The following is a 27,765-nucleotide window of genomic DNA, read 5'->3' as shown; positions in this document are numbered from 1 at the left end:
CACACCCTCCTCCTTTGACCCCTCTCTCTTTCTCTTGTTCCCCATATCCTAGTTAATTGAGAGGTTGTCTTAATTATTCTATTGCAGGATAAAGCTTAACCAAAATTTCATTCACAACCATTCTCAGTCCAGGCACCATACCCTCATATACGTGCATATACAAGTGCGTGCTTGCGTGCTTGCGCAAGATAGCTTCCGGGACTTTCCTGTTTCTGTCTATCTCCACAGGCTCTCTGAGGGACACAGGCCACTGCATCTGGCTTTACAGGCATACCGGGGATCTGAACTCAGGTCCTCATGCTTGCGTGGCGAGCACTTTACCCCTTGATCCATCTCCATGGCCTGGATTCTACTCTTTTGTTGCCTTGTTTCTCTAAATGCTTCCTGCATTTGTCCCTGAAACCCAGCAGGCTCTCAGTAAATGTACTGAGTGGATGAGTGCGTGACTCCACGTGTGAAGCCCCGGGGAGTGAATGAGATTCCCAGTGGGCTGAACCCCTGGATCTGCCTTTAGTAACACAAGAAGCAACGGCAACTTAGAACTTCATACCTAGATGCTTGAAGACTATTAAAGTCAGCTGTGGAAAGTAATAGCCAGGGGGGTGACTTGAATGATATGTGGTCTAAAGGTCCTTTTTGATATTCTGATTTTAATCTTTGAATTAAGCCGCTCTGTCTGGGAGCTAGGCATCTCGGGTATTGTTATCGCTCTCTGAGGGGCTGTTTTGATTTTACTGAGCTGTGACTTTGAGCCATTAGCCTACCATGAAGGACATTATTTTAAAAGTCCCAGGGGTCTTCATTATGGTGTTGGATTTACTGCTTCTGTGTGGTTGAGAACGACAGTCTCTGTGTTAGAAGGTGCCCTCTTTAAATGAGGACCAGAGAAGGAAAGTTCCCCAGAGTTTAATAACAGAAGTAGGTGCTCCTTTGAAATGACTTGTTTGATTTTATTTTATGGAGATTGCTTTTGCCGTCAGTTCTCGTTCCCTCTCCTGTGTCCCTCTCCTCGTCTTCCTCTCCCCCTCTCTCCTTCTCCTCTCCTTTCTCTCCCTCCTCCTTCCTCCTCCTCTTCCTCTCTTCCCTCCTTCCCTGTCCAGTGGTGTTAATCGAGCACCACCACAATCAGTTTGAGCACATTTCTGAAATCTTGTGTTCTTTACTCATTGTTGCCAAATCTTCCCATTGGCCTGAGCCCCAGGCAGTTTATTTTCTGTCTCTATAAGTCATCTGTTCTAGACATTTCTTATTCTGTCCTGAGACAAGGTTTTATGTAGCCCAGGCTGGTCTTACAGTCCCTATATAGCAGAGGATGGCTTTGAACTCCTGGTCTTCCTGCCTCCACCTTCTGAGTGTTGGGAAGACAGGTATGCCTAGTATAGATAATACTGAGACTCAAACCCAGAGCCTCATGGATGCTAGCCAAGTGCTCTGTCAGCCTAGCCTCATGTTCAGGCCTACTCTGCACATTTCACATAAATGGACTGGTGTAGTGTGGTCTTCCCTGCCTGGAAAGCTGTTTCTAAGTCATCAGTATTGTAGCTGTCTGTCTGCACTTGGTCTTCTTAGAGCTGAGGAACGCTCTGCTCTGAGCATCGGATCCCATGTTTACCTCCAGCTGACAGCCGATGAACACTGGGTTTATATACACGGTTTTTTACAGTTTTGAGTGCAACCGCCCGGAGCACTTAGGTTTATGTGTGGACACGCGTTTTGATTTACTTGGGTAAATGCTTAGGACTGTAATTACTGGGCCCAAGGCTAGCCCTGTTTAACTTTTCAAGGACTGCCAGTCTGCTTTCAAAGCATCCTTCCCATTTCTGGTCCTCTGCAAGGTCTTCACTAGCATTTGTAGTCACCTTGCTTTCTGATTCAGGCAGGGCTGTGGGTGTGTGGTGCTAGCCCACGGTGTGTGCTTAGTTTTCGGTATGTGATGCTAGTCTAAGGTGTGCGCTTGTTTTTGTTTGTTTGTCTGGCTTTGGGGCAAGTTCTCGTGTTTCACAGGTAGTCTTTGAACTTGAAATCCCCAGTCTCAGCATCCTGAGTGCTGGGATTTCAGGTATGTGCCACCATATATGTCTCTTTTTTGGCCACTTGTATATCTTCTCTGGAAAATGGAGTTCAGAACCTCTGCCCATTTCTTAATTAGTGGGTGAATTTTTTTTTTAGGATGCATGTTTTAAATTAAGTTTTACTTAGTTATTTTTAAAATAGTGTGTGTGTGTGTGTGTGTGTGTGTGCCTGTGGGGGTCAGCAGACCTGTGGGAGGGAGTCAGTTCTCACCTTCCACCTTGTGAAGTAAGGCTCTCTTGTGTCTTCTGTTCCTGCGCTGGGTATTCCAGGCCAGCTTTTGGACAGTTTTCAGTCTCCACCTCCCCTCCCCCGTCCCCCCATCCCTTCCTTTCCCCATCTCCTTGTATGAAAGATTGCAGATGTGAACCGCTGTGTCTGCCTTTTCCCCCAGGGATCAAGCTTGGATCATCAGGTTTATGTAGCTGTAGCGGACGCTCTGTCTCCCCAGCCACTTACTAGTGCTTTATGTGTTATGAGTACAAGTCTCGTGTCAAGTCTGTAATTTGCAGTTTGTCATTTTCCTTTGTGTAGGGCTGCCTTTTCCCTTTGACAATGCCTGTAACCATGAGGATCTTAATTTTGATTTATCCCAGTTTATCTTTTTAGTTTTTTGTTCTGGTGTCCTGTCTAAGAAGTTACTGCCCAATCTCGGGCTTGTCACTTTGTGTGCTGGTTTGTTTCGAGAGCTTCTTTATAGCTTTAGCTCCTGTACTCGGGTGTGCGACCTGCTGTCCTAGTTTGCTTTCCATTGCTATGATAAGAGTGCCCTGAACAAAAGCAACTTGGGAAGGGAAGGATTTATCTCACTTTAGACTTATAAATGTCACAGTCCTTCACTGAGGGAAATCAAGGCAGGAACCCAGAGGCAGGAACTGGAGCAGGAGCCATGGGGAAACTTTACTTACTGGCTGGCTTTCAGGGTTGTGTTCAGCAACCTTTCTTGTAACCTCCCATGTCTACGTGCTGGGGAATGGTACTGCCCACAGTAGGCTAGGCTCCCACATTGATCAACCATTAAAAAACAAAAGCCACACAACTTGCCTACAGGCCAGTCTGATGGAGGCACTTCCTCAGTTGAGGTCCCATCCACCCCATGACTACTTTCTGTCAAGTTGAGGAAGCTAACCAGCTCATCCTCTGGTTACTTTGGGGGGGTTGCAAGGAAGAGCTCAGCTTCATTACGTGTACCCCAGTTTCTCAGGATCATTTTGAAGACACTGCTCCCTTTCCACCGGTCACCCTAACACTTACTCTGTCAACCAGGTTAACCAACCATAGGTGTATGCTTTACCTCTGGCCTCTCCGTTTAATTCCGTGGCCAATGTAGTGCCTCTTTTGAATTTTCTGAGGTCGAGAGCAGTGCAGATCTTCCTGGCTGGCATCCATGAGCCCCAGAGAGAGTGTGCAAGCCCACGTCACCCTGGCTTCCCCTGCTGCCCTGCACCCAGGTTTTCCGCTGTTTGCATTTTACTGTACAACAGGTCACACATCCAAGTATAGGAGCTAAAGCTATAAAGAAGCTCTTAGAAACAAACCAGCACACTGATTTAAAAGCTTTCATAACCAAGGGTGGTGGGACAGTAAGTGCACACACGGTGCCCTCACCTGTCAATGCTTTCTGTCCTGTCAGCCTAAAATAGGAGTCTTTCTTCTGATAAATATTCTAAGTGTTTCCCTATCAGATGATCATCCCAGCTGATGATAATGTCTTTATATCTACCTTTATTTGATACTTTGTGAGGTTAGCATCCACTTGGCTGCTTTGCGCCGTTTGTTTAATAACTTGTTTTCATCTCCCCTGCATACTAAGTGTTTATGCTGTTCACACTGAAGAGTGTCTGGAGTATAGTTTGGTGCTGGGTCCATAGAATTGCACATGTTTATTCAGTGATCGTATTCCCAGGCATCTATCCTAAAGAACAGGCCTAACTGGAGAAGGGCACTTTCATGGGGTTCTTACTCTAGCCGTTTTCTCAAGTGTGAAATCTGGAGACAACAGATGCATCTCAGACTGGATAAGCTAGTTCTTACACGGCTGCGATTCTAGTTTAAACGATGGTGATAAAGACAATTTTGTAACTTCAGAAGTGGCCTGATGAGTATGAATGAGGTTGTTCCCTCTGAGAACAGACGTGAAAAAACATGCATTTCCCCCATGGCAGTGAACTCATAAAACCTGACAAAATAAAAAAAATAAACTTCTTTCAGGTGTGGCAGTGCATACTAATATCTCAGCTCCTGGACGCTGGTTCTAGGCCAGCCTAGGGTACATAATGAGACCTTGCCTCAAAAAACAAACACACAAAAATGAAAAACAAGAAAACCCCTCATAGCCGGGCATGGTGGGGCACGCCTTTAATCCCAGCACTCGGAAGGCAGAGGCAGGTGATTTCTGAGTTCGAGGCCAGCCTGGTCTACAAAGTGAGTTCCAGGACAGTCAGGGCTATACAGGAAACCCTGTCTCGAAAAACGAAAAAATAAATAAATAAATAAATAAAAAGGGGGAAAAAAAAGAAAACCCCTTATATACTCAAGTGTCTGTAATGCGTCCAGCCATAAATGAGACATCCGAATCACTCCTCCTTGCTCAGGGATCAAGGAGCATTGTGTAAGAGAGGGTGGAAAGATGTTCGAGCCAGAGGTTGCTGAACACTGGAGTGGACAGTGCCCTGTGGACATAGCAGGTCCATTGCTCTGTGAACTCACAGCAGCTGTGACTCCCTGCACAAAGACCAGTCCAGTCAATGATCCAGCATAGAAAGGGGCGGGACTCAGGAGCCACCACCCCTAAGTGAACACTGTTGACATTGATGGCTACAGGAGAGGGAGAATATCTCTCTTTAGGGGTATATGGTACCCGGTAAGTGGACCCTGTTCCAGTGGATGCTCTCATACTTGTGTGTGTGCGCAGCACAAATTAAACCAAATGGATTATTAAGAAAAAAAGGAAAAAGGACATGAGGTTGGGAGGGGGTGGGGTGGGATAAATCTAGAAGTTAGGGAGAAGAACTGGTGAGGGTGAGCATGATCAAAATACATTGTACGCATGTATCGAAGTCTCAAAGAATAAGAGTAGTATATGAACAATGTCATTCTTACAGGGATTGCTTTCTCCCCCCCCCCCCCGCCCCCCCTTGCAGATGTGAATCTGGTTACACTGGACAGCACTGTGAGAAGACGGACTTTAGTATTCTCTATGTAGTACCAAGTAGGCAGAAGCTCACCCATGTTCTTATCGCGGCCATTATTGGAGCAGTGCAGATCGCCATTATAGTAGCAATCGTCATGTGCATAACGAGGTAGGTGATGGCATAGGATCCGCTCTTTAAACTAGACATTGATAGTTGTAAATCAGAGAAAACCCTTAAAGCATTATTACTGAGCTAGAGCCCTCATGGCTGCCAGCCCATCAGGCACAGTTCTACTGTCTGGTTCACTAGACAGAATTTCCACGTGGGTCTGACTCCTCCCTGTCTTGCTTCTTTAGGATATGTGTAGGAACTCATTCCCAGAGTTAGAGACATAGCTGAGTTATAGGCAGAGGAGGTGTGAGAACGGACCATGCAGTCAAGGAGGCTAGAGGTCTTTGAGCTGTGCACTGTGACGGCTGACTTCAGGGAAAGTGGCTGCAGCAGAGTTTTTGGAAGTTTCTGTACATTCACGGAAGAGCATCACAATGTCAACACTGCTTTAAGTCTTGCAGAACTGTGATGTGTTTTATGTTCTGAGCATGCACTTTACCTGTAGTAAGTGTAGTAAGAAAGAAGCAACCATCAACTTAAAAGATGACCTTTTCTGACTGCATCATTGACTTAACATTGCTTTCTAGTCTAGAAAAATGGTAAGTAAAAGGCTTTAAAATGCTGTGTTAAAAATAAAGCACAGGCCCAGTAAGATGGCTAGTGGGTAAAGGCTCCTTCTACCAAGCCTGATGTTCTCAGTTTCATCCCGAGAACCCACATGGTAGAAGGAGAGAACTAACTCCCCATAGTTGTCCTCTGACCTACACACACACACACACACACACACAACCAACTCCCCATAGTTGTCCTCTGACCTACACACACACACACACAACCAACTCCCCATAGTTGTCCTCTGACCTACACACACACACACATACACACACACAACCAACTCCCCATAGTTGTCCTCTGACCTACACACACACACACACACACACACACACACACAACCAACTCCCCATAGTTGTCCTCTGACCTACACACACACACACACACATGCGCACATGCACACACATGCATACAGGTGCACGTACACATCTTCTGAATAAATAAATGTTTGAAAAACGCATCCATTGTATGTTAAAAGACTTGTTTGCAGCACAGTTGACAGTAAGTGGATATTTCAACTGGAGTAGAAACATGTGAGACTGAACTGGAAAAGTCAGAGCAGAATATCCTGCCTTCTCTCCTTGCTTTTTCCTCACCTCTTCCTGCTCTCTTTAAGGTTTGGTTCTCATGTTCCATGAACATTATCTTTGTATTCTCCTGCCGTTTGAGGGCCAGGGCTTGGGGCAGAGAGTCATAGCATATCAAGCAGATATTGACAAGCTGATTGGATTGTTAGGCCATCTATCTAAGGCCTGGAAAAAGACCTGCAAGAGTCCCAGCACCCTGGAGGCAAAATGGTAAATCTAGAAATGATGGAAAAATGTTCCCTGAGTAGCTGGTACTCTCCATGAAGTTTAGGCACTAAAGTCAGCATGCTTTATTCCACAGAACAGATGATCTGCCTTTCGGCAAGACAACTGAGCATAAAATTGGGCAGTAGATCAAAGCTGGGACAGAATGCTATAACAAACAATGACAACAGGAAAGGAAGATGGGAAAACCAGTTAAAAGCCTCACGGCCTCGGCCGTTTCACACAGGCTCAGAGGCTAACCCCCTTGCCTGCGGTCATTCAGCTCGCAAGGGGAAGTGCCTGGGTTTGGACTCAGTGCTGTTTGATCCTTCAGTTATTCCTCTTTCTACTGAACCATTGAGAGATGGGGCCATGTTGAGTTGTGTTAGGATTAGATCAGCGAGGTGTGACCATTGCATGGGGACAGCAACCAAACTTGATGTTGTCAAGGTTTAGCGTGTTTGAACCCTATTAATGGTCCTGTGCAGAACTGATTGGAATGGGGCTGGTGCGTGATAAGAGGAGACCATTTAGGGCGTTAGTAGAGGAAAGTCCCGAGTGGTAGGACGAGTGGTTATACTATCCTGACATTTGTGCCCCATTATGGCCACGTTTACTGCCATATAGGAAATACAGCCTTTTCCCACCCCAGCCCCTGAATAGCTTGCTGTCTTGTATGTGGAATCTTGTGATCATGTTCTTGGACCACACCACTGAATTTTTAAGGCATGCCTCTCCCATGTAGTCCATTAGGGGACAGCTGTACATCTTTGATGGCTGTTTCTTGTGAGGATTCTTTCTTTAAATGGATGTTCCTACCACCCCACTTATCTGTGAGTCATATTTTCTTCTTTTATGCTTGGAGGCTTTTATTTTTTTTCCAGACTATTAGAATGGCAGATTGGCAGGGACTTTGAACATGTCTTAGCCAAACTCTACTGTATAGAAGGAAAAGGCCTGGTCCCAGGAACTTGGAATTCCTCCCGGTCATGGTGGGTTAGTGACAGTCGAGACCAGTTGCTTGGCCTGTCAGCCAGCTCCCTCGTTATGAAATGGATATGATCCCAGCCCTGTCTGCATCAGACTATATTTATAAGGATTAGTGAAAGAAAATCCACTGAAACTATCAGAAACATTGTCGTTAAGGCTTTTAGGTTAAGGCAAAGCAGCGCTCTTTGAAACTGAGTGCAAACATGGGATATTAGGGCAAATACAGTGGAAATGGTCTTGTAATGAGGCTGTTTGCACAGAGGAGCATCGGATTTGCACAGATGGCTACTACCGATACTAGGCGGTTGTTACTAACAGTAGGATCCAAACTCAAAGTGGCCAGAATTCATCTCAGTGCCTTACTCTGCATTCACACACTCCTTTGCCAGAGCTGATCATGCAGTCTGGTGGGTAGAGACAGGAATAGTTAACACTGTGGAGGTTTGTTCCCCATTAGGACCACCTTTACCGAAATGTAAGATCAGGGACCAGGAATCCCTCACCTGTAGGGAGGGGCCCAGTCTCCTGGGCGGTTCTGTGGCATGCCGCAACTAGGTGTACTCCAGCTCTGATTGACTTAGAGGACTTCCGTGCATCCTGTCTGAGATCATCGGTGCCGTGCTATTGCTCTCCGCCAGCGAAGCCTTCCTCGTCGCCTTGGCGCTGTGATAATGCTCAGGAAAAGTAGTGAGATGAGCCTCTTTTTTACGGTCACCGCCATCAGTCGCGGGAACTGAGGACTTACCGGGCCAGAGAGGCCGACGTCCCTCTCAGAAATGTGTATCAGCAGTGTGCGACCCCTCCCAACTCCAGCTATGGAGCAAAGAACAACCAGTCATTGTGCCTTGAACTAAGTCTCTTACTTCCTTTTCTAACGGGTGCTGTGTATATAAACTGTGCGTTACTTTGACATAGTTTAAACATCCTTAACTGATTTTGTTTTTTTAATTTCTGTATTTTCAATGCAACAGGAAATGCCCCAAGAACAATAGAGGGCGGAGGCAGAAGCAGAACCTGGGTCATTTTACTTCAGACACTTCATCCAGAATGGTCTGAGCCTTGGACTTTTACATGCACACTGACCACGTGATGTACATTTATTATGTCTTTTTTTAAAGAATGGAAATATTTATTTCAGAGGCCTTATTTTTGGACATTTTTAGTGTAGTACTGTTGGCTCGTATTTAGGATATTTAGCTACAACAGTTTTTGACTGTTTAGTAGTCTCTGTTTTACGTTTTTAAATACAGAAATTGGCTTCACGAATTTGTAACACATGGTAATACTACTAAGACTTGTCCTTTATCCATGGAATGTAATATTTTTGCAGAGACGGATGGACCCACTTCACGGTGGTCATAAAGTCATACTTCTTCCCCAGTGACCACAGCAAATGACAAAGCATGAACTAAAGTAAAGATGTTTACAGATTACTTTTCTTACAAAAAAAAATCTAGAGGACACTGTGTTTAAATAGATATTTAAATGTTTTTGAGATTTTAGTATCTGATTTTTTTTAGACACTTCCCCTATTGCATGGGCTGCCAAGCTGTGTGTGTGTGTTAGATGTAACATATTTATAAGCTGTACAAACTGCAATTGACTATTTCTCTCCTTGAAGAAATGATCCTAATCATTTTAAAAGGGACCTGGGAATTAACGGTGGAACAGGTCACTGAAAATAGGTTTAGATATTGTCAAGATAGGGCGTTTAATGAGCAGATTGCAATAAAACCTACAGTATCAGTTAAACTACTTTAATACACATTCATTTTTAAACATGTATTTGTTTTAATATAAATGTACAAATTATATCAGTGTTTGTGAATACAATGCAGAAATAATTGTTAATGATTGGTGCTCTGAAAGTGAGCTTAAAAATGACCTAAGACCTCTAATTCAAATCTGTCCTGTAGTAGCTCTATTAACAGGTCGTTGGTGTTTCAAAGTCTGAACTGTGAGTAGAATGTATCGAGGCGTTTAACGTGTAGTTTAGCCAGTCAAAGGTATGCATGTAGAGTTTAAAGACTATGTTTAAACTTAAATATTAATTTTAATAATTTGATTTGGAAAAGCATGTTATAATATAATGTTTTCACTATACGGTCTGCTTTGTGTGCTCATTTATTGTATTCTTTGATATTGGTCTGTTAGTACTAATAATAGGGACAATTCATAGGACAAGAAGATTGCGGTTCAGATTTCTCTTTCCTTTTATAAACCATCCCCTGAAATAATCCAAAGAGAAAAACTTGGTTCAGTGTTTGAAGCTACTTGGCTTGCAGGCTCAGTATGAGTAACATAGTGGCTTTAGTGAACTTCTTCACACAGTTTCCCCCTCCCACCCACACAGACTTATTTGAGGTCCTTAGTCAGTCGGCAAGCATGTTTGGAACCGGCCCCGGTGCTTTGCAAGGGCTCATGTTGCAGGGCAGTCACGTATGGGCACTTGTAGTTATAAATACTTGACCACTCTCCAGGGTGCGGTTTTCAACCCTTTAAAGCAGCTCCGTTGCCTGCTGCCTAGCCGACTTTTGGCTCCAAGCGTAGGAGCCGGATTGCCGTAGGACACCTTCTGCTGAGAACAAAGTAAAATGGAACACAACGGATCAGCTTCAAATGCTGGTAAAATCCACCAGAATCGGTTGTCAAGTGTGACGGAAGATGAAGACCAAGACGCAGCCCTCACCATTGTGACTGTGCTGGACAGAGTGGCCAGCGTGGTGGACAGTGTGCAGGCAAGCCAGAAGAGAATTGAGGAGAGACACAGAGAAATGGGTAACGCGATAAAGTCTGTCCAGATAGACCTGCTGAAGCTCTCACAGTCACACAGCAATACGGGCTACGTTGTCAACAAGCTGTTTGAGAAGACTCGGAAAGTCAGCGCTCACATTAAGGATGTCAAGGCCCGGGTAGAGAAGCAACAGGTTCGTGTAACCAAAGTCGAAACCAAGCAAGAAGAAATAATGAAGAAAAACAAATTCCGTGTGGTAATCTTCCAGGTAAGCTTGCACTTGGGGCCAGCTCGATGACCATATTCCCTCTCATCCTTTGCCACCGAGTCACAGGGGTTTCCAATGTCACATGTCAGCCATGCTATATGGGAATATACTGAGCTCACCAAATAGTCACCTTGGGAGAGAGAACCATTCCTAACCAATGCTGCTGTCTCTCGCCCATGGGTCAGGCTTCTTACTGGTCATGGAATGTGAACTGTGGCTTGTGGCTCGGGCTATTTCTTGCCTTTGAAACTCAATACTGTCAGGTTCTTTCAGCATTTGAGTCCTATTAAACATAGTGACCCAGTAGACTTTAGAATGTTGGAGCCAAAAGGGCCCTAAGAAATCTCAAGTTTAAAGACTGTTTTTGCTACATAAAAGAAGAAACCGGGAGGTTCAGAGGATGCAGTTCGGGAGTAGAGCACTTGCTCGTGTGGCCGAGGCTTGTGTTTGATTTACAGCAGCCCCCTAAAAGTAAACAGGTTAGGAGTCAGCACCCAGGCAGTCGTGGATTTACTCTAAAACTCTGAATATAGTTTGTCGGTTGGAATGCTTTTTTTTGTATTATTCACAATAAGAAAAGTTAACTGTTTCCAAATCGGGCCATTATTTGTGTTAAAAATGTTGACTGGTTTTGTAAGACAGTCCAGCCCATAGTTCATGGTGACCTAACCCTCACTATTTAATAATCCAGGCTGGCCTCAAACTATGGTGGTGATCCTGCCCCACCCTTCCAAGTGCTAGGATTATAGACATTGAGTCCCAACTCCCCATTAAGTTTTATGTCTTAATATTATTCTTACAATAATACAGATATAGAAGTCCATAAATAATTCCTTACTCAATTGAGAAGCCCTTTTCCCCCCCTAAGATCCTATAACTGCTCGATTTTTTTTTTTAAAAACCCCATGGGAAACACATATATTGTATTGTAAAAATACAGTATATTTCTTAAGCTCTTGTAAATTAAATGGACAAGTTGGACTCTTTAGTCACATTAAGAATGAACGATGATAAGAAAAGACAAAGCAGATGACAGCAGGGATCTTTGCTTGCCTATTTAAACACTAGCCGGTACAGAACTGTAAATCCAAAGTACAAAGGTTAGGGAAGGCCCGTCTCTCCTGTTCTGCTCTTGGGAGAATTAGTTGGCACATTTTGGGAGACGTTTTTGATAGTATGTATTATGAACTTTAAAATTTTCCAAACCTACTGGCCCCGAATTTCCTGTATGTCAGAGGATTTGTTGTAAGCATAAAATCCGGAATGTGTGGGAATGTCCATCCATGCATACACAACAGCTATATACTTTTAAAAATGGAAGTCAGTGTGCACAGAACCCTAGAAGAGCAGGCAACATGCAATGCAGAAACAGTGATAGAAACATCAGGCCTGTAACTTCCCGTTCTCTGTGCATTCGGCAGTGTCCCAGACTCAAGTTACGCTGGAACGGGCGAGAGGTATTTTTGGATTTGTTTTTAGCAGTTCACAGGTTATTTAGGGAAAAGATGGGGAATTTCGAAGATAGAAGAGTAAACTGGTGTCTTTAAAGTTCTTTCCCATCACCCTTTTCTTATAAGCTCTGAGAGGCCTTTCTCTAGGCTTAAAAATGTCACCTGACTTCAGGTGTCCATTCCAGTACGGGTGCAGATAGTGGTGAGCTGGGCATGGGACCAAAGAATAGATCCATTCACCTCTGGGACATCAGCTGCTGCCTGGGTGCTCGCCCTCCATGTGCATGCTCATGGCAGGAAGAACACTGGGGGTCCCAAGTGTCTGGGGAACCTATAAGCAAAGCAGTTCCCTCAGGGTTCACAGAAGCTACAGCAAGGAAACAGAAATTTCACCTGGCTCCAGCTATTGGTGAAATTCTCTCCCTGACCCCTACTTGAAAAGCTGTTTTTCTATTTGTTTCTATTCTCTGTAACTTGCTGGTATTTCCTTCCTCTGTTTGGATTCTATAGTTCCATAAAGAAACTCAGAGATACTAGCTAATCATAATTCTCTTTTCTTTTAAGACAGACTACCTTGAAGATTATGCAAAATTAAGATGTATAAATTATGCAGCAGTTTGTCAAAACAAAACAAATTGCTACCTTTTAGAAAGCCTACAGGGAAAATATGAAGATTCATATTGTTGACCTAAGACTGAAATTCCTGTACTTGTTATAGGTTAGAATGTATATAGATGTGATATTTGCATGGTTATTTTTAGCAGTTAAGATTAACCTTAGTTAATTCTCATCGAAGATTGTCCCTTCTAAACTTATTTGAAACTGAGCTAGGCTGCTTAAGTATATCTTCATTTTTATCTGAGATTTTCCTTAAGTTTTCCCAGGCATCTCTTTTGTTGATAATATTTATTGGTGTCTTATCTTCTACAGTTGTATATGTCTAAGCTTTTGCCAAATTCTGAATGTTGGCATTTAAAGGTTGCCTGACATTCTTATCCAGGTTGTTTCTCTTTGAACACTGGTGATCCCTCCCCCTGTGCGTGGGTGGCATGAGCCACAGCGTAGCTTCTCAATTGCAGTTACTTAGGAAGCACAAGTCTGTGGCTAGGAAGTTTTCAGCCTCCTCCAATGATAAGTTCTGCACTTCTGTGTATCCAAAGTGTTGCTGTCTGTGTTCCTTTGATACTGATTCGCTTCCACTTTTCTCGGATCCTTAGCATTCATTCTGTCGTAACAATGGTCCTTTAGACCAGGTGTGGTGGTATAAACCTACAGTCCTGTCAGTTGCCAGGCTGAGGCAGGAGGATTGGGAATTCAGATATCCTGTGATTTTGAGGCATGCCTGAGCTATGTGAGACCCTGTCTCAAAAATAATAAAAAGCTAGTTTTACCTGGACTTTGATATAGACATGTGACTGTATTCAGAAGTCAACTGTAATTTACCCCATTAGCCTTCTGTCGTTAGCACTGTGTGCTTGCCCTTAACTCACAGTGGTACCAGCTCCTGGGGGCTGTGTTAGAATCCCCGGCAAGGTCTTTCCCTACCTTTGTCTCTGTTTGCTTGATTTTGTACTGTCGGCTCTGTGTTTGAAGAGAAAGATGTGTGATACTCCAGTCTCCCCGTGTCTTACGCCTCCACTGCAGGCTTCTGGGGATCTCTGCCTACCAAGTAATACCCCAATGCCCTTTGGCTCTTTCCTTTTCTAATTATACCTTCTTAGGCTCGCCCAGCCCACACTTTTGCTGAGGCGGCTCCCCACAACAGGTGTCAGGAAGGGAGAGGAATAACTTGCCTGCCTCTAACTGATTCATCAGAGAGTCATTAGACGCCCACCTCTGCCTCTTTTATCCAGGAGAGGCAGGGCTCATGAGCATTCTGATCCTGTAGCCAACAAGGCCATTCCAGCTAAGGAATTAGATTCTAAGGATGTGTTCTTGACTATCAAGCTGGTCACGTCTTAGAGTGTGTGCAAACATCCTTCTTGTGTATTTATTCAATCTGTTGAGTGGAATCAACCTGAATTTCAAATGTCAATACCATCTCATTTAGAAAATTTAACTCATGGTCCAGTTTTTAAAAATGTCATAATTCTTTGAGGCCAGCCTGGTCTACAGAGTGAGTTAGTTCCAGGGTAGCCAGGGCTACACAGAGAAACCCTGTGTCAAAAAAGAAAGAAAGAAAGAAAATAAAAGTCATAATTCTTGAAGTTTTTGCCTGTTGTGTTTTAGAAATAACCTCTAAATGGCACACCGGTTTCTTTCACCTGTGCCCTGTGCTGGCCTGTCTCTAGCTGGTTCTCTTCTGACACACTTGGCAGAGTCTGTTCTTCTCTTAAGTGGCTTTGCCCTTCTCCCCTCCCCCGCCCTACTGTGTAGTTCAGGCTGGAGTTGATCTTGTAGTCCTCTTCCCTAGTCCTCCTAAGAACGGGCTATGGTCATGGACCACCGTGGCAGCAAAATAAAGCTGTTAAGATGACGCATTTGATAGGAGACTTCGCTTGACCTGAAGTCATCCTGGGATGGTATATAATTTTCCCAAAGTCAATTTTGGGGAGCAAGCACGTTTACTATATGGCAGCCTGCTTGAAGGTTGGCAGTATTTGCTGTCTGAAAGCACCCCGGACAAACAAGAGTATCTGAACTGGTCTTTTTATGAATAGCAAATAGAAATTATATAATAACTTCTCTTACTACATGTTTCATCATCTACACTATAAAGTAGAAATGTTTTAGTTAATCTGTCCTATTTACTGAATTCTATTCCTCCAGGATGTACCCTGCGTGTCCCCTATCTTTAAGCTATATTTTTTTAGAGACCTCTAAGCCTATGATAAAAAGAGACCTTGAATCTATAACCTGTTCTCCTGGTCAGTTAGAGTTTGCTAATTATCTCTGTTTACCCTGCACCAATTATGCTGTTTTGAGTTTGCTCAGGGGAAGATACCCCAAGAAGATTCCTGGAGTGATAGCCTCATTTAACTCAGTGCTTATCTGTGCTCAGTGATCTCCGGGGCAAAAGGAAGACTTCCAAATAGTGGCCAGATAAAGTTAATTTTATGATTTTCTTAATAAGACTCAGACATAATTTCTTTTTCAGAAAAGATATAAAATGAATCATAATGTAGAAAGTCCCCAAGAATGCAACACACAGAGACCAAACCCCAAAAGTTAGAGACAGAAGGACAGCAATGGTAGTAATCCACTCGGCTTTGCTGTAACTGTGCCGAGCAGCTGTGCTTCTCGCCATTTTTAGTGGATATAGCTGTGCCATTTCACCAGCTGAGTGGTCTCCCTGTGCAAAAGTTTCATGACTTTAATAAATCTTATATATTTTATTTAATCCTTTTTTACAGCCCAGACTTCATCCCCCTCCTGGTTTGCCCCATGACCATTTCCAATCCCATACCTCCTCCCCACTGTCTCCATGAGGATATCCTCCAATGTCCTCACCACCCCCACCCCACCATACCTCCCTACTTCCTGGGGCCTCAAGTTTCTCGAGGGTTAGGTGAATCTTCTTTCACTGAGGCCAGACCAGGCAGTCCTCTGCTGTATATGTGTTGGGGGCCTCATATAAGCTAGTGTATGCTGCCTGGTTGGTGGTTCACTGTCTGAGAGATCTCGGGGGTCCAGGTCAGTTAAGACTGCTGGTCTTCCCATGGGGTTGCCCTCCTTCTCAGCTTCTTCCAGCCTTTCCTCAGTTCAACCACAGGGGTCCGCGGCTTCTTTCCATTGCTTGGGTGTAAGTATCTGCATCTGAGTCTTTCAGCTGCTTGTTGGGCCTCTCAGAGGGCAGCCATGCTAGGTTCCTGTCTGCAAGCACACCACAGCATCAGGAACAGTTGTCAGGGACCCAGGCCTCCCCTTGAGATGGATCCCAATTTGGGCCTGTCACTGGACCTCCTTTCTTTCATGCTCTTCTCCATTTTTGTCCCTGCAGTTCCTTCAGGCGGGAACAATTCTGGGTCAGAGTTTTTGACTGTGGAATGCCACATCCCTCCACTTTATGTCCTGTCCCTCCACTGGAGGTGGAGTCTACAAGTTCCCCCTCCCCACTGTAGAGCACTTCATCTAAGGTCCCTCCCTTTGAGTCCTGAGAGGCTCTCACCTCTGGTCTCTGGTACATTCTAGAGGATCCCCCTACCTCCTGAGGTTGCCCTGTTTCCATTTTTTCTGCTGGCCCCCGGGGCTTCAGTCCTATTCCCTTTAATGTCATCTCTACATAATATTTCTAGCCCTTACCTCCCTCCTGAATCCCGGTTTCTCAGCCTCTCTGCCTGAATACCCACTGTGCATGGAAGGACAGGTCTCTTGCTTCTGTGCTTTCTCAGTTAATGGCAGATTCCTCCCTCTGTTGATCTAGCTGTGGGTTCTATGGGTTCTGACTTTCCAAGCCGAGCTGCAGTCAGAAGACTTCGCACCCCTTTCCCTGCCCGTAGGTGCCCTGTCTTCCCTTTGCTTAAACTCACCACTGCACTGTACATTCTCCTTGCTTGTCCTAACCCATATGCCTTGTTTCTAGCAGAGCGACACTTGCACAGCATGGGTCAAATCATGTCCCTACTGTCCTCACTATTGGACCTAGAGCCTTTCTTAACCTGGTCTCCTCTGCCTGGGAAAAATTAGGGCATTTGAATTGATTCTTGAAGAAAGCTATCATTTGTAAAGTTAAAAAGAGGTAAAGGGGGCATTGAAGAGAGAGGCAGCCATGCATACGAAGGTGTAGAATGTTAGTGTCCAACTGCTTGGGGCTGAGATGTGACATGAACATCTGCAAGTATGTTGGGGCACGGCCATGGCTATCCTGGGATTTACATCTCAGACTGCTCTAGGGTGGACCCATCTTGCTAGAGGGTTCAAACTCATTTGTGTTTGAGGAATTTGAGAATGGATTGTGTCTCTGGGCTAGAGAAGCAGGAAGGTGGGGTCAGGTCAAGAGCTTTCTAAGCATACAGGAAGGTTCAGGTTCAACCCTTAAACACTGGTGGGCTCTCAGAAGTCTTCAGTGGGTTCTAACCAAACTCTGCTTGTAAAAGTATTTCTCAGGAATCTCTCAGATAATGAATGGTCTGGAACGAGAGGGCCTGGGGGAGACTGATGGCCCAAGTTCAGACCCGAGGCGGTGAGGAGCTGAGTTAAGGCATGGGTAGAGGAGTGAGGAGCGAGCTCAGTATGCTGCAGTGTCATTGGTGGAGCTTGATGGCCAGTTGACTGTGGGACAAGAGGGTGAGGATGTATTTGGGGTGATGTTCCTGAGATCTCTACCTTGTGTGTTGCCTAGATGGCCACCGGTGCTGAGAAAGGCAGGAAAGGCAATATAAAGGATAAGGATAATGGACAGGCCTTGACGCTTGTCCTTCTGACTGTGCTATAGTTAGATGGAGAAGTTTGTGAGCTTTGGAGTGGAGAAGTGAAGATACAGTATTGTGAGAAAAAGGCCAAGGAGAGAGAAAGAGAGAGAGAGACCCTGAAAGATGTAGGCTGGGGACAAACAGCAGGAGGGCGGGTGGTAAGGTGTGAGGTGTGGTCAGAGGTAAAAGCTGGTGCCTGCTCCAAAGGAAGTACTCACATGCATTGTTTTTCTCTCCTCCAGGAGGACGTTCCCTGCCCCGCATCCCTGTCTGTTGTTAAAGACAGAAGCCTGCCCGAGAACCAGGAGGAGACCGAAGAAGTCTTCGATCCCCCAATAGAGCTCTCCTCAGATGAGGAATATTATGTTGAAGAAAGCAGATCTGCCAGGCTTAGGAAGTCAGGCAAAGAGCACATTGACCACATTAAGAAAGCCTTTTCCAAAGAAAACATGCAGAAGACACGGCAGAACCTTGACAAGAAAGTGAGCGGGATTAGAACGAGGATAGTCACTCCTGAGAGGAGAGAGAGGCTTCGGCAGTCGGGAGAGAGGTTGAGGCAGTCGGGAGAGAGGTTGAGGCAGTCGGGAGAGAGGTTGAGGCAGTCAGGGGAAAGATTTAAGAAATCGATTTCCAGTGCCGCTCCCTCAAAGGAAGCTTTTAAGATTCGGAGCCTTAGGAAAGGGAAGGATCCCAAGGCTGAGGGCCAGGAGGTAGACAGAGGAATGGGCGTGGACATCATCTCAGGTAGCCTGGCTCTGGGGCCCATCCATGAGTTCCACTCTGATGAGTTCAGTGAAACTGAAAAGGAGGTGACCAAAGGAGGGTACAGTCCCCAAGAAGGAGGGGACCCCCCAACGCCTGAGCCTTTGAAGGTGACTTTTAAACCCCAGGTGAGGGTAGAGGATGACGAGTCACTCCTGTTGGAGCTAAAGCAGTCCTCATAGAGGATTTAAGTACGAGCATCCATCACTTGGAATCATGTGGTTGTAGTTTGAATGGTGTGGTATTCTTATTCATTTATATTCATCCGCAGTGGAAAGGCAGATGGTAGAAAAGCTTCATTTCTTACCTCTAAAATCCTAAAGACGCTGGAACTATTATATACAATTTTTGTACAATTTCCTTGGGAATTCTATTCCCCTGAGAATATATGACTCTGACAGCACCCCACCCCTGTTCGCCTACCCCCTTACGTCATGCCTTTTCGTGGCAGCTCTTGGCCAATGAGAAAATAGTTGCACGGCTCTGGTCAGTTAGATGATATGCCATTCGTAACACAGGAACAACGAATCTGCTGTGCCCGTTGTTCATCAGCAAACTCTAGATCTGGGTCAGGATTGACACATCCAGTCAAGAAGGGGAGTAGCTGATGAGTACATCGTGTTATCCAGATGTTCACATCTGGAGATTCATTAGTGAGTCAGTCGCCTTATGAAGTTCTTGTGTGAGGGAAAGGAAATAGAAGTCTGGGGCTTGAACATTTTAGCTGCGGCAACATAACTTTTTTCTAGTGAGATACTTGGCTGGTCGCCACGTATTCTCAATGCTAAAATGAGAAGGGCTCGCTGGTCCTGTACTTCTTGGAGGACTTGAGATCTGAGGTGGTGTCACAGAGTGTGTGAGAACGAGGCACACAAGTGGAGAAGCCCACAAATCACACTGGCCTCCCCGCACCCAGAATGGAACAGTTACATCTGTGAGGAAGCCCTCCGCACAGGCTCCAAGGCCAGAGCTGAGCGGAAACTGGGGTGGTTCACAAGTCTTCACGGAATAAAGAGTGAAAAATGAATGCTTGCATGGGTGCCGTCTCGTTAAAGGCTGAGACTATACCTTGGCCTTTTAGCCGCGTCTTAACATATTCCTTGGAAATCTGCCTCTAATTGCCTTTAGATTCGGACGTGGGGTGGACGAGTGCAGGTGTTTGCACTGCACGAGGTACAAGTCTAGGGCTCAGTTGTCAAGTGGCTTTTCTGGTGTCTGCCCTGATGTGCTGGGCATGGGAATGACTTCCGGCCCGCCTGTTTTCCAGAGTGAGCTCTTTAGGGCTAAGAACAGCTCCCCTAAGCTTCTGTCACAGCCACCTTGGAGGGCATCCAATTCCTCTTAGCTCTTAGATTTACATCTGGGTGGTCAAGAAGTAGAAATTGCTGCTGAAGGAAAACCATACCGATTCCACACTTCCAGCACACTGTAGTCTTCAGGTCATTTTCTTGATATGGAAAAGATGGTAGGATTTTTGATATATATATATATATATATATATATATATATATATATATATTACTCACATTTAGTTTAATTTGGAATATTCATGTAGTACTTAAATAAATGCAGGCATGGCGGTGCATGTCTGCTTACCCCAGCACTGAGAAGGCTGAAACAGGTCACAAATGGAGTGAGCCTGGATTCTCTTTATATATACAGATCAGTATAGTTTCCTTTTCACATGGCCTAAATACATACATGTTCTTCTTGCTGCCTCCTCTTCCTCTTCCTCCTCCTCCTCCTTCTCCTCTTCCTATTCTTCCTCTTCTTGCTCCTCCTTTCTCCTCCTCCTTCCTCGTCCTCCTCCTCCTTTTTGGTTTGTTTGTTTGTTTTTGTTTTTTTTTTTTTTTGAGACAGGGTTTCTTTGTGTGGCCTTGGATGTCCTGGAACTTTCTCTGTAGACTAGGCTGGCCTCTAACTCACAGAGACCTGCCTGCCTCCGCCTCCTGAGTGCTGGGGTTAAAGGCGTGCATCACCACTACACAGCATCTTGCTCTCTTTATACTGCAAACTAAAGCATTGAATAAAACTTTGAAAGAATAATTCCAAACCCATTTTCATAACAGCTGAGAAGGAGGTTAGGTGTTCAAGAATAAATTTGAATGTGAGATGATGTTATTGCAAAACGTGAAGCCAGGGTTGTGGTTGTAAATCTTTTAACCAATGACGAATGGTAACCACAATATGCAAATGAAGGATGAGTTAACCGATGGTAAATCAAGGCTCGAGGGCATATAGGGAAGTTACAGCTGTGGTAAGTCGAGGGTGGGAAGAATATCGAGACGTTACAGTGGTTGTTTTCAGTTTGTTTCATTTGGTCTAAAATATTTGTCTGCAAATATCTAGGGCCTTTGTTTACTGACTCATTAATATCCAGCCTTAGCGGCTTTTAAAGCGTTGCACCAGCAGCTGTGTTAGAGTCTGACTGGGAAGGAGCTATGGCCCGGCCAGCTCCTTGTATTGCTAGCGTTTGGCACCAGAACCACCGGATGTTTTGTGCTGCTGACGGCTCACTGTAATCCTGTGCTCTGTGTTCACTAGCAGGAGTCCCCCTCCATGTTGTAAGATCATGAGTCAGCATCTTTTCATGTCTAGGACATCCCTAAATTCTACATTAAGGATCTCTTGCACCAGTCCCTCCAGGGGTGACATTCAGCCGGTGGTTTGGGGAGATGTACCTTCCACCTTAGACCATGGCCAAGTTCATCCGTAACTTCGCAAAGAAGGCACCATCGATGGTGGCCGCTACGGTGACTTACTCGAAGCCTTGATTGGCCACATTTTGGTACTACGCCAAGGTTGAGGTTGTTCTCCCAACCCCTGGTGAAACCCCTATGTGAATTCAGAGCTTGAAAAAAATAATTCAGCCGGGCGTGGTAGTGCATGCCTTTAATCCCAGCACTTGGGAGGCAGAGGCAGGTGAATTTCTGAGTTTGAGGCCAGCCTGGTCTACAAAGTGAGTTCCAGGACAGCCAGGGCTACACAGAGAAATCCTGTCTTGAACCCCCCCCCCAAAAAAAAAGAAATTCAAAGTGCTAAAACTGGTAACTTCAAACACTTCCGATTTATGTTCTTATTTGAACATTCTTGGACCATGTGTGGAATGAGACTACTATCTGAATAAAATACTAGCTGTCATTAAAAATAAAATAATCTCTTGTACCTTCTACCTTCTTTCATGGCGTGGAGATGATGGGCTGCAAAATTCACACACTCACTTAACGTTAGTGACATTCTAGACAGTGTTCATTATTTTAAAACATCCGGTTACTTACTGATCTGTAGTGCAGTGTTACACACCAGGCTTTAAATAATTTACTCAAGTCAAACCCTTCGCGGGATTTACCCACTTCTGGGAGTGAGATGGAGCAGAGCAGCTGCCACAGATGCTAGGTGGGGAGCTGGGGTTGAGGCTCTGCCAGGGGAGGCAGGGAAAGGCAAGCCTGTCTCCTGCATGTGATGATCCAGGTATCGGAGTCAACACAGGGGTTCGGCTTGTCGAGAGTGGATTTGTGTGTATTCCCCAAAACAAGTTTTCATGAATAAAAAGTAGAAGCCAAAGTAAAAAAATCCAACCATTTTGTCTTCTTTGCCTTTTGTACATTATGTTGGCTTGGAACAGGCCTGGTGGGCGTGGTTCTCTTTTATGCATGTCTGTGTTCGTGAGTGTACACTCGTGTGTTAAGGTCAGAAGAGGCCATCAGGTGACCTCTGGCAGGCCACCTATTCTCTGGAGGCAGGATCTCTCCCTGAAGGTAGTTCTCCCACTTTCTCATCTAGGCAAGAAGCTAGCAATCCTTCTACCTCTGCCTGCCTTTTACAGGTGAGCTTCTTTTGTGGGTGCTGGGATTCTAACTGTCATCCTGAGGGTGACAGAGCAAATACTCAGAGCCATCTCTCAACCCTTCACTGTATTCTTATCTGCTACAGGTCTTGGATCACATTATACAAAGTGTCCCTCCGAACCACGTTAACTGCTTTTTGATGACATGAAATCACTGGACTCCTTTCGTTTTTCTTTTGGGACAGGTTTTCTGTAGCTTCTGGTTTTCTGGTAAGAAAGTTCAGGTTTGATCTCCAAATAAGGAGAGGGCTAGCCATGTTTTCATCCTGGCGCCTGGTCTGTAGTGAAGGCGCTTGCTGCTCATTTTTGGGCCACTCCTGTGACTCCTTTGAGCAGGCGATGTCCTGGCATTTTCGGCTGCCCCCTCCCAGATCAGAATCTAGCAGTGCTGGGCGATCAAGAATAGCTGCTGCTTCATTCTGAGTCTCGCAGGACTCACCAACCCACGCTCCCGTGGGCTGCTTTTCTTGCTAGTCTGCCCTCCCTTCAGCACACCCATGCCCTTGAGAAGTAAAACTGCCTCCTTGTAGGTTGAAGGCCACTGTGAGCTCTTCAATCTATTCATTGCTCAAGGCCAGAGCTCTGCCTGCTTGTTGTGTGTTTCAAAGAAAGACAGCTCCCGATCCTTAACACGGGTGGCTTTCTTCTTGTGTATTGTTTGGCACCTGAAATTCCAAGTAAGGCAGCACACCATTCCATTTAGACCGTGATAAAAGCCTCTGTAACCCACTACACTGGCCAAGGCCAGTTGCCAGGGTACGTGTGGCTGCTCAACAAAATGGCCTTGGTTGCAGCAAGAACACCCATTTTTACCGTGATCCTTTGGTGTTTGTCACCTTGGAGCTGAATAACAGCATAAAACATCAGAATGTGCTGGGATTTAAAAATGCATTTGTAGGGCACATTCTTTCCCCTTTCAAGTTCTAGCTGATGGAAACACCATACAAGGCTTAGTAGCAAATTGCAGACCAAAGTGCCGACTTTACCAGAGGCTTTGCATATACAGGAATTCCCCCAAATATAAGGCATCTGTCTGACAAGTTACGATGGTAAAGGTAGCATGGAGCCATGACCGGAGACAGGCCTTTGTGTCTCCTTGGGGACCTGCATGTTGTGGGTTGCTTCGGGAGGAGGCAGGTTTTGGAGCAGGGCATCCCATTTCATCAGTTGGTGCTGAGGCCTACAGGCCTGTCACTCATGGCCATTGAGAGTAGCTGAAATGAAAGCTTACCCTCTGCAGCGAGCCTCATCCCGACCAGGAGGTGGCAAGGGGTCAGGAGGTAGATGGTTGGGATGGGAGCACAGAATCTACTACATATGAAAGCAGGGTTCAGTTTGAAGGCACTGCCTAGTTTAAGTCCTAATGTGCAGAGTTCAAAATGTCCCCCGTGGGCTGGAGAAATGGCTCAATTACTTTTGCAGCATTTTGTTCGCACCCACAAGGTGGCTCAAAGCAGACCTAAACTCCAGATCCAACATTCTCTTCCGAACCCTACGAAGTATGCGCAGTTACACAAGCATATACATAGACTGAACACTCGAGAATAAATACATCTGTCTTTTTTATGTGACCCAATGAACTTGGTTCTTACCCCATACTGAGGTCTGTTTTGGACATACTGAACTGAAGTGCTATTCTTAAGTGAGGGCTGATGGGGGAGAGCTATAGATCACAGCTTAGAGGAGAGGCTGAGATTCACACGTTTTGGGGGTGGGTGGGGGGGTGGGGTAGTATCTCATATCCCAGACTTACCTCAGGCTTGTTGTGTAAGTAGCCAAGAATGACCTTGACTCTTTGACCTTCCTGCTTCCATCTAGGGCCTTGCATGTTAGGCAAGCACTCTACCAATTGAGCTAAACACCAGCCTCATGCACTTCTGACAAAGTAGATAGGTGAAGTTTTCATCAGTCAATCTTGACAGTTTGAAAGGAAGGGTTTTCATAACTGACAAAATCCCAAATTGAGTTTTACCTCCAGAAAAATCTCCCCGGTGACTCTGACACCATTAATTAGGAAGGGCCAGAGGTTCCTCAGACATGGCTTCCTAAGCTCCCTCTCTCAGTTAACTTACTTCAAGAGGTGCCTGATGCACACAAGGGGCACAGTGAGTAGGGTTTGCTGGGTCCGTGAAGGTACCACTCCTGCTGGTTTGCCCGCTATGCCACATTGTAAAACACCCAAGATTCTAAGAATCTCATGGGCCCATTGTCTTCATTTATTAGATCTCGTTAGACTTTCCATCAGAGCATGCTTTCCATTGACAACCATAGCTGAATAGATACCTCAGTTTAGGATAAAATAAAATCCGTTGAAATGAGTGTCTTCTTTAACTGTAGGAATACCTTCCCCGCCTCCAAAGGCGGAACTGTTAGACTCTTAAAACTCCCCTGGAAAGACCCCTGAGGGGCTGCTGGGAACCTTTGCCTCCCCATCCCCAAATCCTTCCTTCCTCCTGAATTGAATGCATTGTGGGTGAGTTTCCCTGGAGACAGGAGTGACTCTCAGGCTCCTTTGGAGCCCAGTCAGTTTTCCGTCCCTCCACACCCCCTGCCTAGAGGGGCAAGGGAAGTCTAAGAAGATTCTCACTGCGTGTTCTTTTTAGTTTTTGAGATTGTAATATTATATATATATTTAGTGTTTGGCTTTATTTTGTTTTTTTGCTTCTTAAATATTATCTTTTTAGTATTCATAACACTATTAGCAATATTAATAAATAACACTAATACCTATTAACACTAATAATTTAATTTTAATATTAATATTACCTTTTAAAATATTTCCCTGCATATATGCATTATACAACTGCGTTCCTGGCACCCAAGAATGCCAGAAGGCGTTAGGTTCCCTGGAACTGGACAGATAGGTGGTTATGCGTCACCACATGGGTGCTAAAAACTGAACTCAGGTCCTCTGCAGGAGCAGCAAGCTGGCATCTTTCCACCCCGACTGATTTTTTTCATGTGTGCGTATGAGCGAGTGCAGGTGTGTGTGTGTGTGTGTGTGTGTGTGTGTGTGTGTGTGTGCGCGCGCGTGTGTGTGCCATGACATCAATGTGGAGATCAGACCACAATGCCAAAGGACTGGTTCTCCCCTTCTACCTTGTCAAGGTGAAAGAGGTCAGCTCAGGGCATTTGGAAAATTCCACCAGACCCCTCCCCTCCTGGAAGAAAAAGGTCATGAAACCCTTAGGCACCCCTCCCCGCCAGAAGGGAGAGGCTTAATTACATTGCTGGAACCACTGGGTGGTGGTGGTGGTGGTGGTGGTGGTGGTGGTGGTGGACTGACCATGGGCCACCTGCTGGTGGGGGAGGCCCAGAGCACACAGACACAGGGCACGTTGGTCACCTAGAGACAAGGGAAGTCCTTGCCACCTCATTCCCTAAAGACCAGTCAGTTTAAAAGTCACACTGTTCTGCCAATCACATTGTGCCTAATGGCTGCTCCTCTGAAAACTATATAAATACTTGCTGCATGAAATGTGAGTGGTTGACACTTCTCCTTCGGGTGTAGGACGACCCCAACACGTTGGAACAATGAGTTCCTATTGCTTTTTGCATCGATTCCTCGCTCCGAGTCATTCACTCAGAGTCCCCGGTAAACTAAGGCTCGCCATAGTCTTACAGAGGCAGGTCTCTGTTTTTGTTACTGCTGCAATTGTGTACTGCAGACTTGTTGGCTATTGGGCAATTCTCCTATCTCTGTCTCCTACATTTCAACAGGAGTGCTAGCGTTCCTGATGGACACCACCACACCCAGATTTGTGTGTAGGTGGCCGAGATCAAACTCAGGTCACCAGGCTGGTGCAGCAAGTCTCCCTGGCCCCAGATGACCTAAGTCAGGATAAGGGAACAAAGAGCAGTTAAGACAGAAGGAGCAGGCTGCCGCTGTTTTCTGGTGTCTGGAAGGTTTCTCAGATACAGTGGCTACAATGTTTTAGGTCTGCTTCAACCACGTAGGGATTTACAAAGAGTTTCAAGTTTGTTCCAGAGACAGAAGGCTGAAGTGAGCGAGGATATTAGGAAGGTGCCTCCTCTGGAGGCTGCCTGTGTCTCCCCTAACACTAACCTCTACCTGTTCCTGCGCTATAAGCACTAGTTATGTCAAGCAATTTGCATAAATTTCCTGACTTAATAAAGTACTCTTACAAAATGGATTTAGAAGCGAAATATAAGGACTATAGCTGGTCCAAGTTCTCAGAGTTTGATTGTGGGGAGCAAGGGGCAGAGCCTGGAGCGGAGTATGCTAGGCTTTCTTATGGACTTAAGTTTCTTACTGAAGGAGAACACAGATAGGAGCACACTGAACAGAGCAGTGGCATAGTTTTGTTAGTTTATTGCCTTTTTACTTGTTAAAAAAAAATCACCACTTTATACCGAAAGGTAACGACTGTACTTGGCTTAGTTTTTGTCTTTTTCAAGGAAACCAACCAGACTTCAAATGTTTTCAAAGCGAGAGCTGGAGTGTCCTCTGTCCTGCAAAACATCATTGCAACTCAAGTCTGCCACCTAGTGGACATTATGATAGTTGTTTGTCTGTTGCATGCCAGTCCTTAATCAAGAAGGAGACAGCATGATTGGTTTTTTTGTTTTGTTTCGTTTTTTTATTTTTGCTTTTTAAAAATTAGATATTTTCTTCATTTACATTTCAAATGCTATCCCAAAAGTTCCCTATACCCTCCCCCACCCCCCGCCCTGCTTCCCTACCCACTCACTCCCACTTCTTGGCCCTGGCATTCCCCTGTACTGAGGCATATAAAGTTTGCAAGACCAAGGGGCCTCTCTTCCCACTGATGGCCGACTAGGCCATCTTCTGCTACCTATGCAGCTAGAGACACAGCTAGAACACGGCCAGCAGACTGGACCTGGCCAGAGAGAAGCAGTAAAAGAGTCGGGGGGGCGGGAGGGGGAAAATGAGGGGGGCAGAGATGAAGACAAAGAGAGGACCAAGAAAGCATACACAAAAATACACAAAATAGCAGGGTTATAAGGAGAGTGAGTGACTGCGGAGAGGGAAACCCATGAGGGGGAGGTGGGGATAGCTGAGAAGAGCTAGGATGGTAGGTAGCAGGACACTGAGAAGAGCCAGGTTGCCAGCACTCTCAATTGTGTAACCAGTACTCCTGTGACACTGAAGAGCTGGAGGCCAGTGTGTGCTTTGGTATGCTAATAGCACCACGGGTTGCCTCTTAGCTTTGTTTCTTCTGCCAGGGTTCGGAAGAATGGCTGCTTTGGGTATAGGGAACCAACCTCACAAGTTCCCCAGGAATGCTGGCTTTTGTCTGACTGTCAGAATGTGGGGAAATGAAGTTTCCTCTGGACCTGACCCAGAGAGAGACAGGAGACTGGATGTGACCAGAACTGTCTTCCAGAGAAGCATGAGAGTGCAGAAGTGCTGATAGTGGAGATAGTGGGGTAGCAAGAGCCGTGAGGAAGGGAGGACCCCATGGGAAACAACCAACAAGTATCTGGGAGGAGATACGCCTAATGAGAAGGGGCGGGAGGCTAGCCTTGGGGCTTTTGAAATATATAACAAGTACTGCGAGCAAGAACTGAGGGGCCTGAGGCCAGCATGGGCTTTCATGTGCAACCACAGGTATAAGTCTATTTCTCTTCTGGTAAAGCTTAAGGAAATGGCTCCTTTTGG

At 45.4% G+C, this 27,765-nt stretch overlaps 2 protein-coding genes and 1 pseudogene across 5 annotated transcripts in view; all 3 read left to right on the top strand.

Moving 5' to 3' along the window:
- Positions 1-9,816, top strand: part of LOC110293239 (myb/SANT-like DNA-binding domain-containing protein 3) — a 123,259-nt gene extending 113,443 nt beyond the window's left edge. For all 4 annotated transcript variants that reach the window (XM_021161106.3, XM_021161102.3, XM_029476611.2 and 1 more), the window contains 2 exons: positions 5,214-5,372; positions 8,680-9,816. In XM_021161106.3, the coding sequence (XP_021016765.1) occupies positions 5,214-5,372; positions 8,680-8,764 (244 nt within the window). In that variant the 3' untranslated portion in view covers positions 8,765-9,816. The remainder of the gene's footprint in view (positions 1-5,213; positions 5,373-8,679) is intronic.
- A 374-nt stretch (positions 9,817-10,190) lies between these two features.
- On the top strand, positions 10,191-19,720 carry Cavin4 (caveolae associated protein 4). The gene is made up of 2 exons (XM_021161615.3): positions 10,191-10,710; positions 17,755-19,720. Exons 1-2 carry the CDS (start codon positions 10,303-10,305, stop codon positions 18,454-18,456), a joined length of 1,110 nt encoding a protein of 369 aa, XP_021017274.1. The 5' UTR covers positions 10,191-10,302; the 3' UTR covers positions 18,457-19,720.
- Positions 19,721-20,141: 421 nt separating this feature from the next.
- LOC147004322 (ATP synthase F(0) complex subunit g, mitochondrial pseudogene) overlaps positions 20,142-27,765 on the top strand; it is a 134,901-nt pseudogene continuing 127,277 nt past the window's right edge.

This window comes from Mus caroli, unplaced genomic scaffold, assembly GCF_978045245.1.
Source record: "Mus caroli unplaced genomic scaffold, Mus_caroli_1 scaffold_6, whole genome shotgun sequence".
NCBI classification, from domain to species: domain Eukaryota; kingdom Metazoa; phylum Chordata; class Mammalia; order Rodentia; family Muridae; genus Mus; species Mus caroli.
This window is presented reverse-complemented; position numbering and strand designations above follow the sequence as displayed.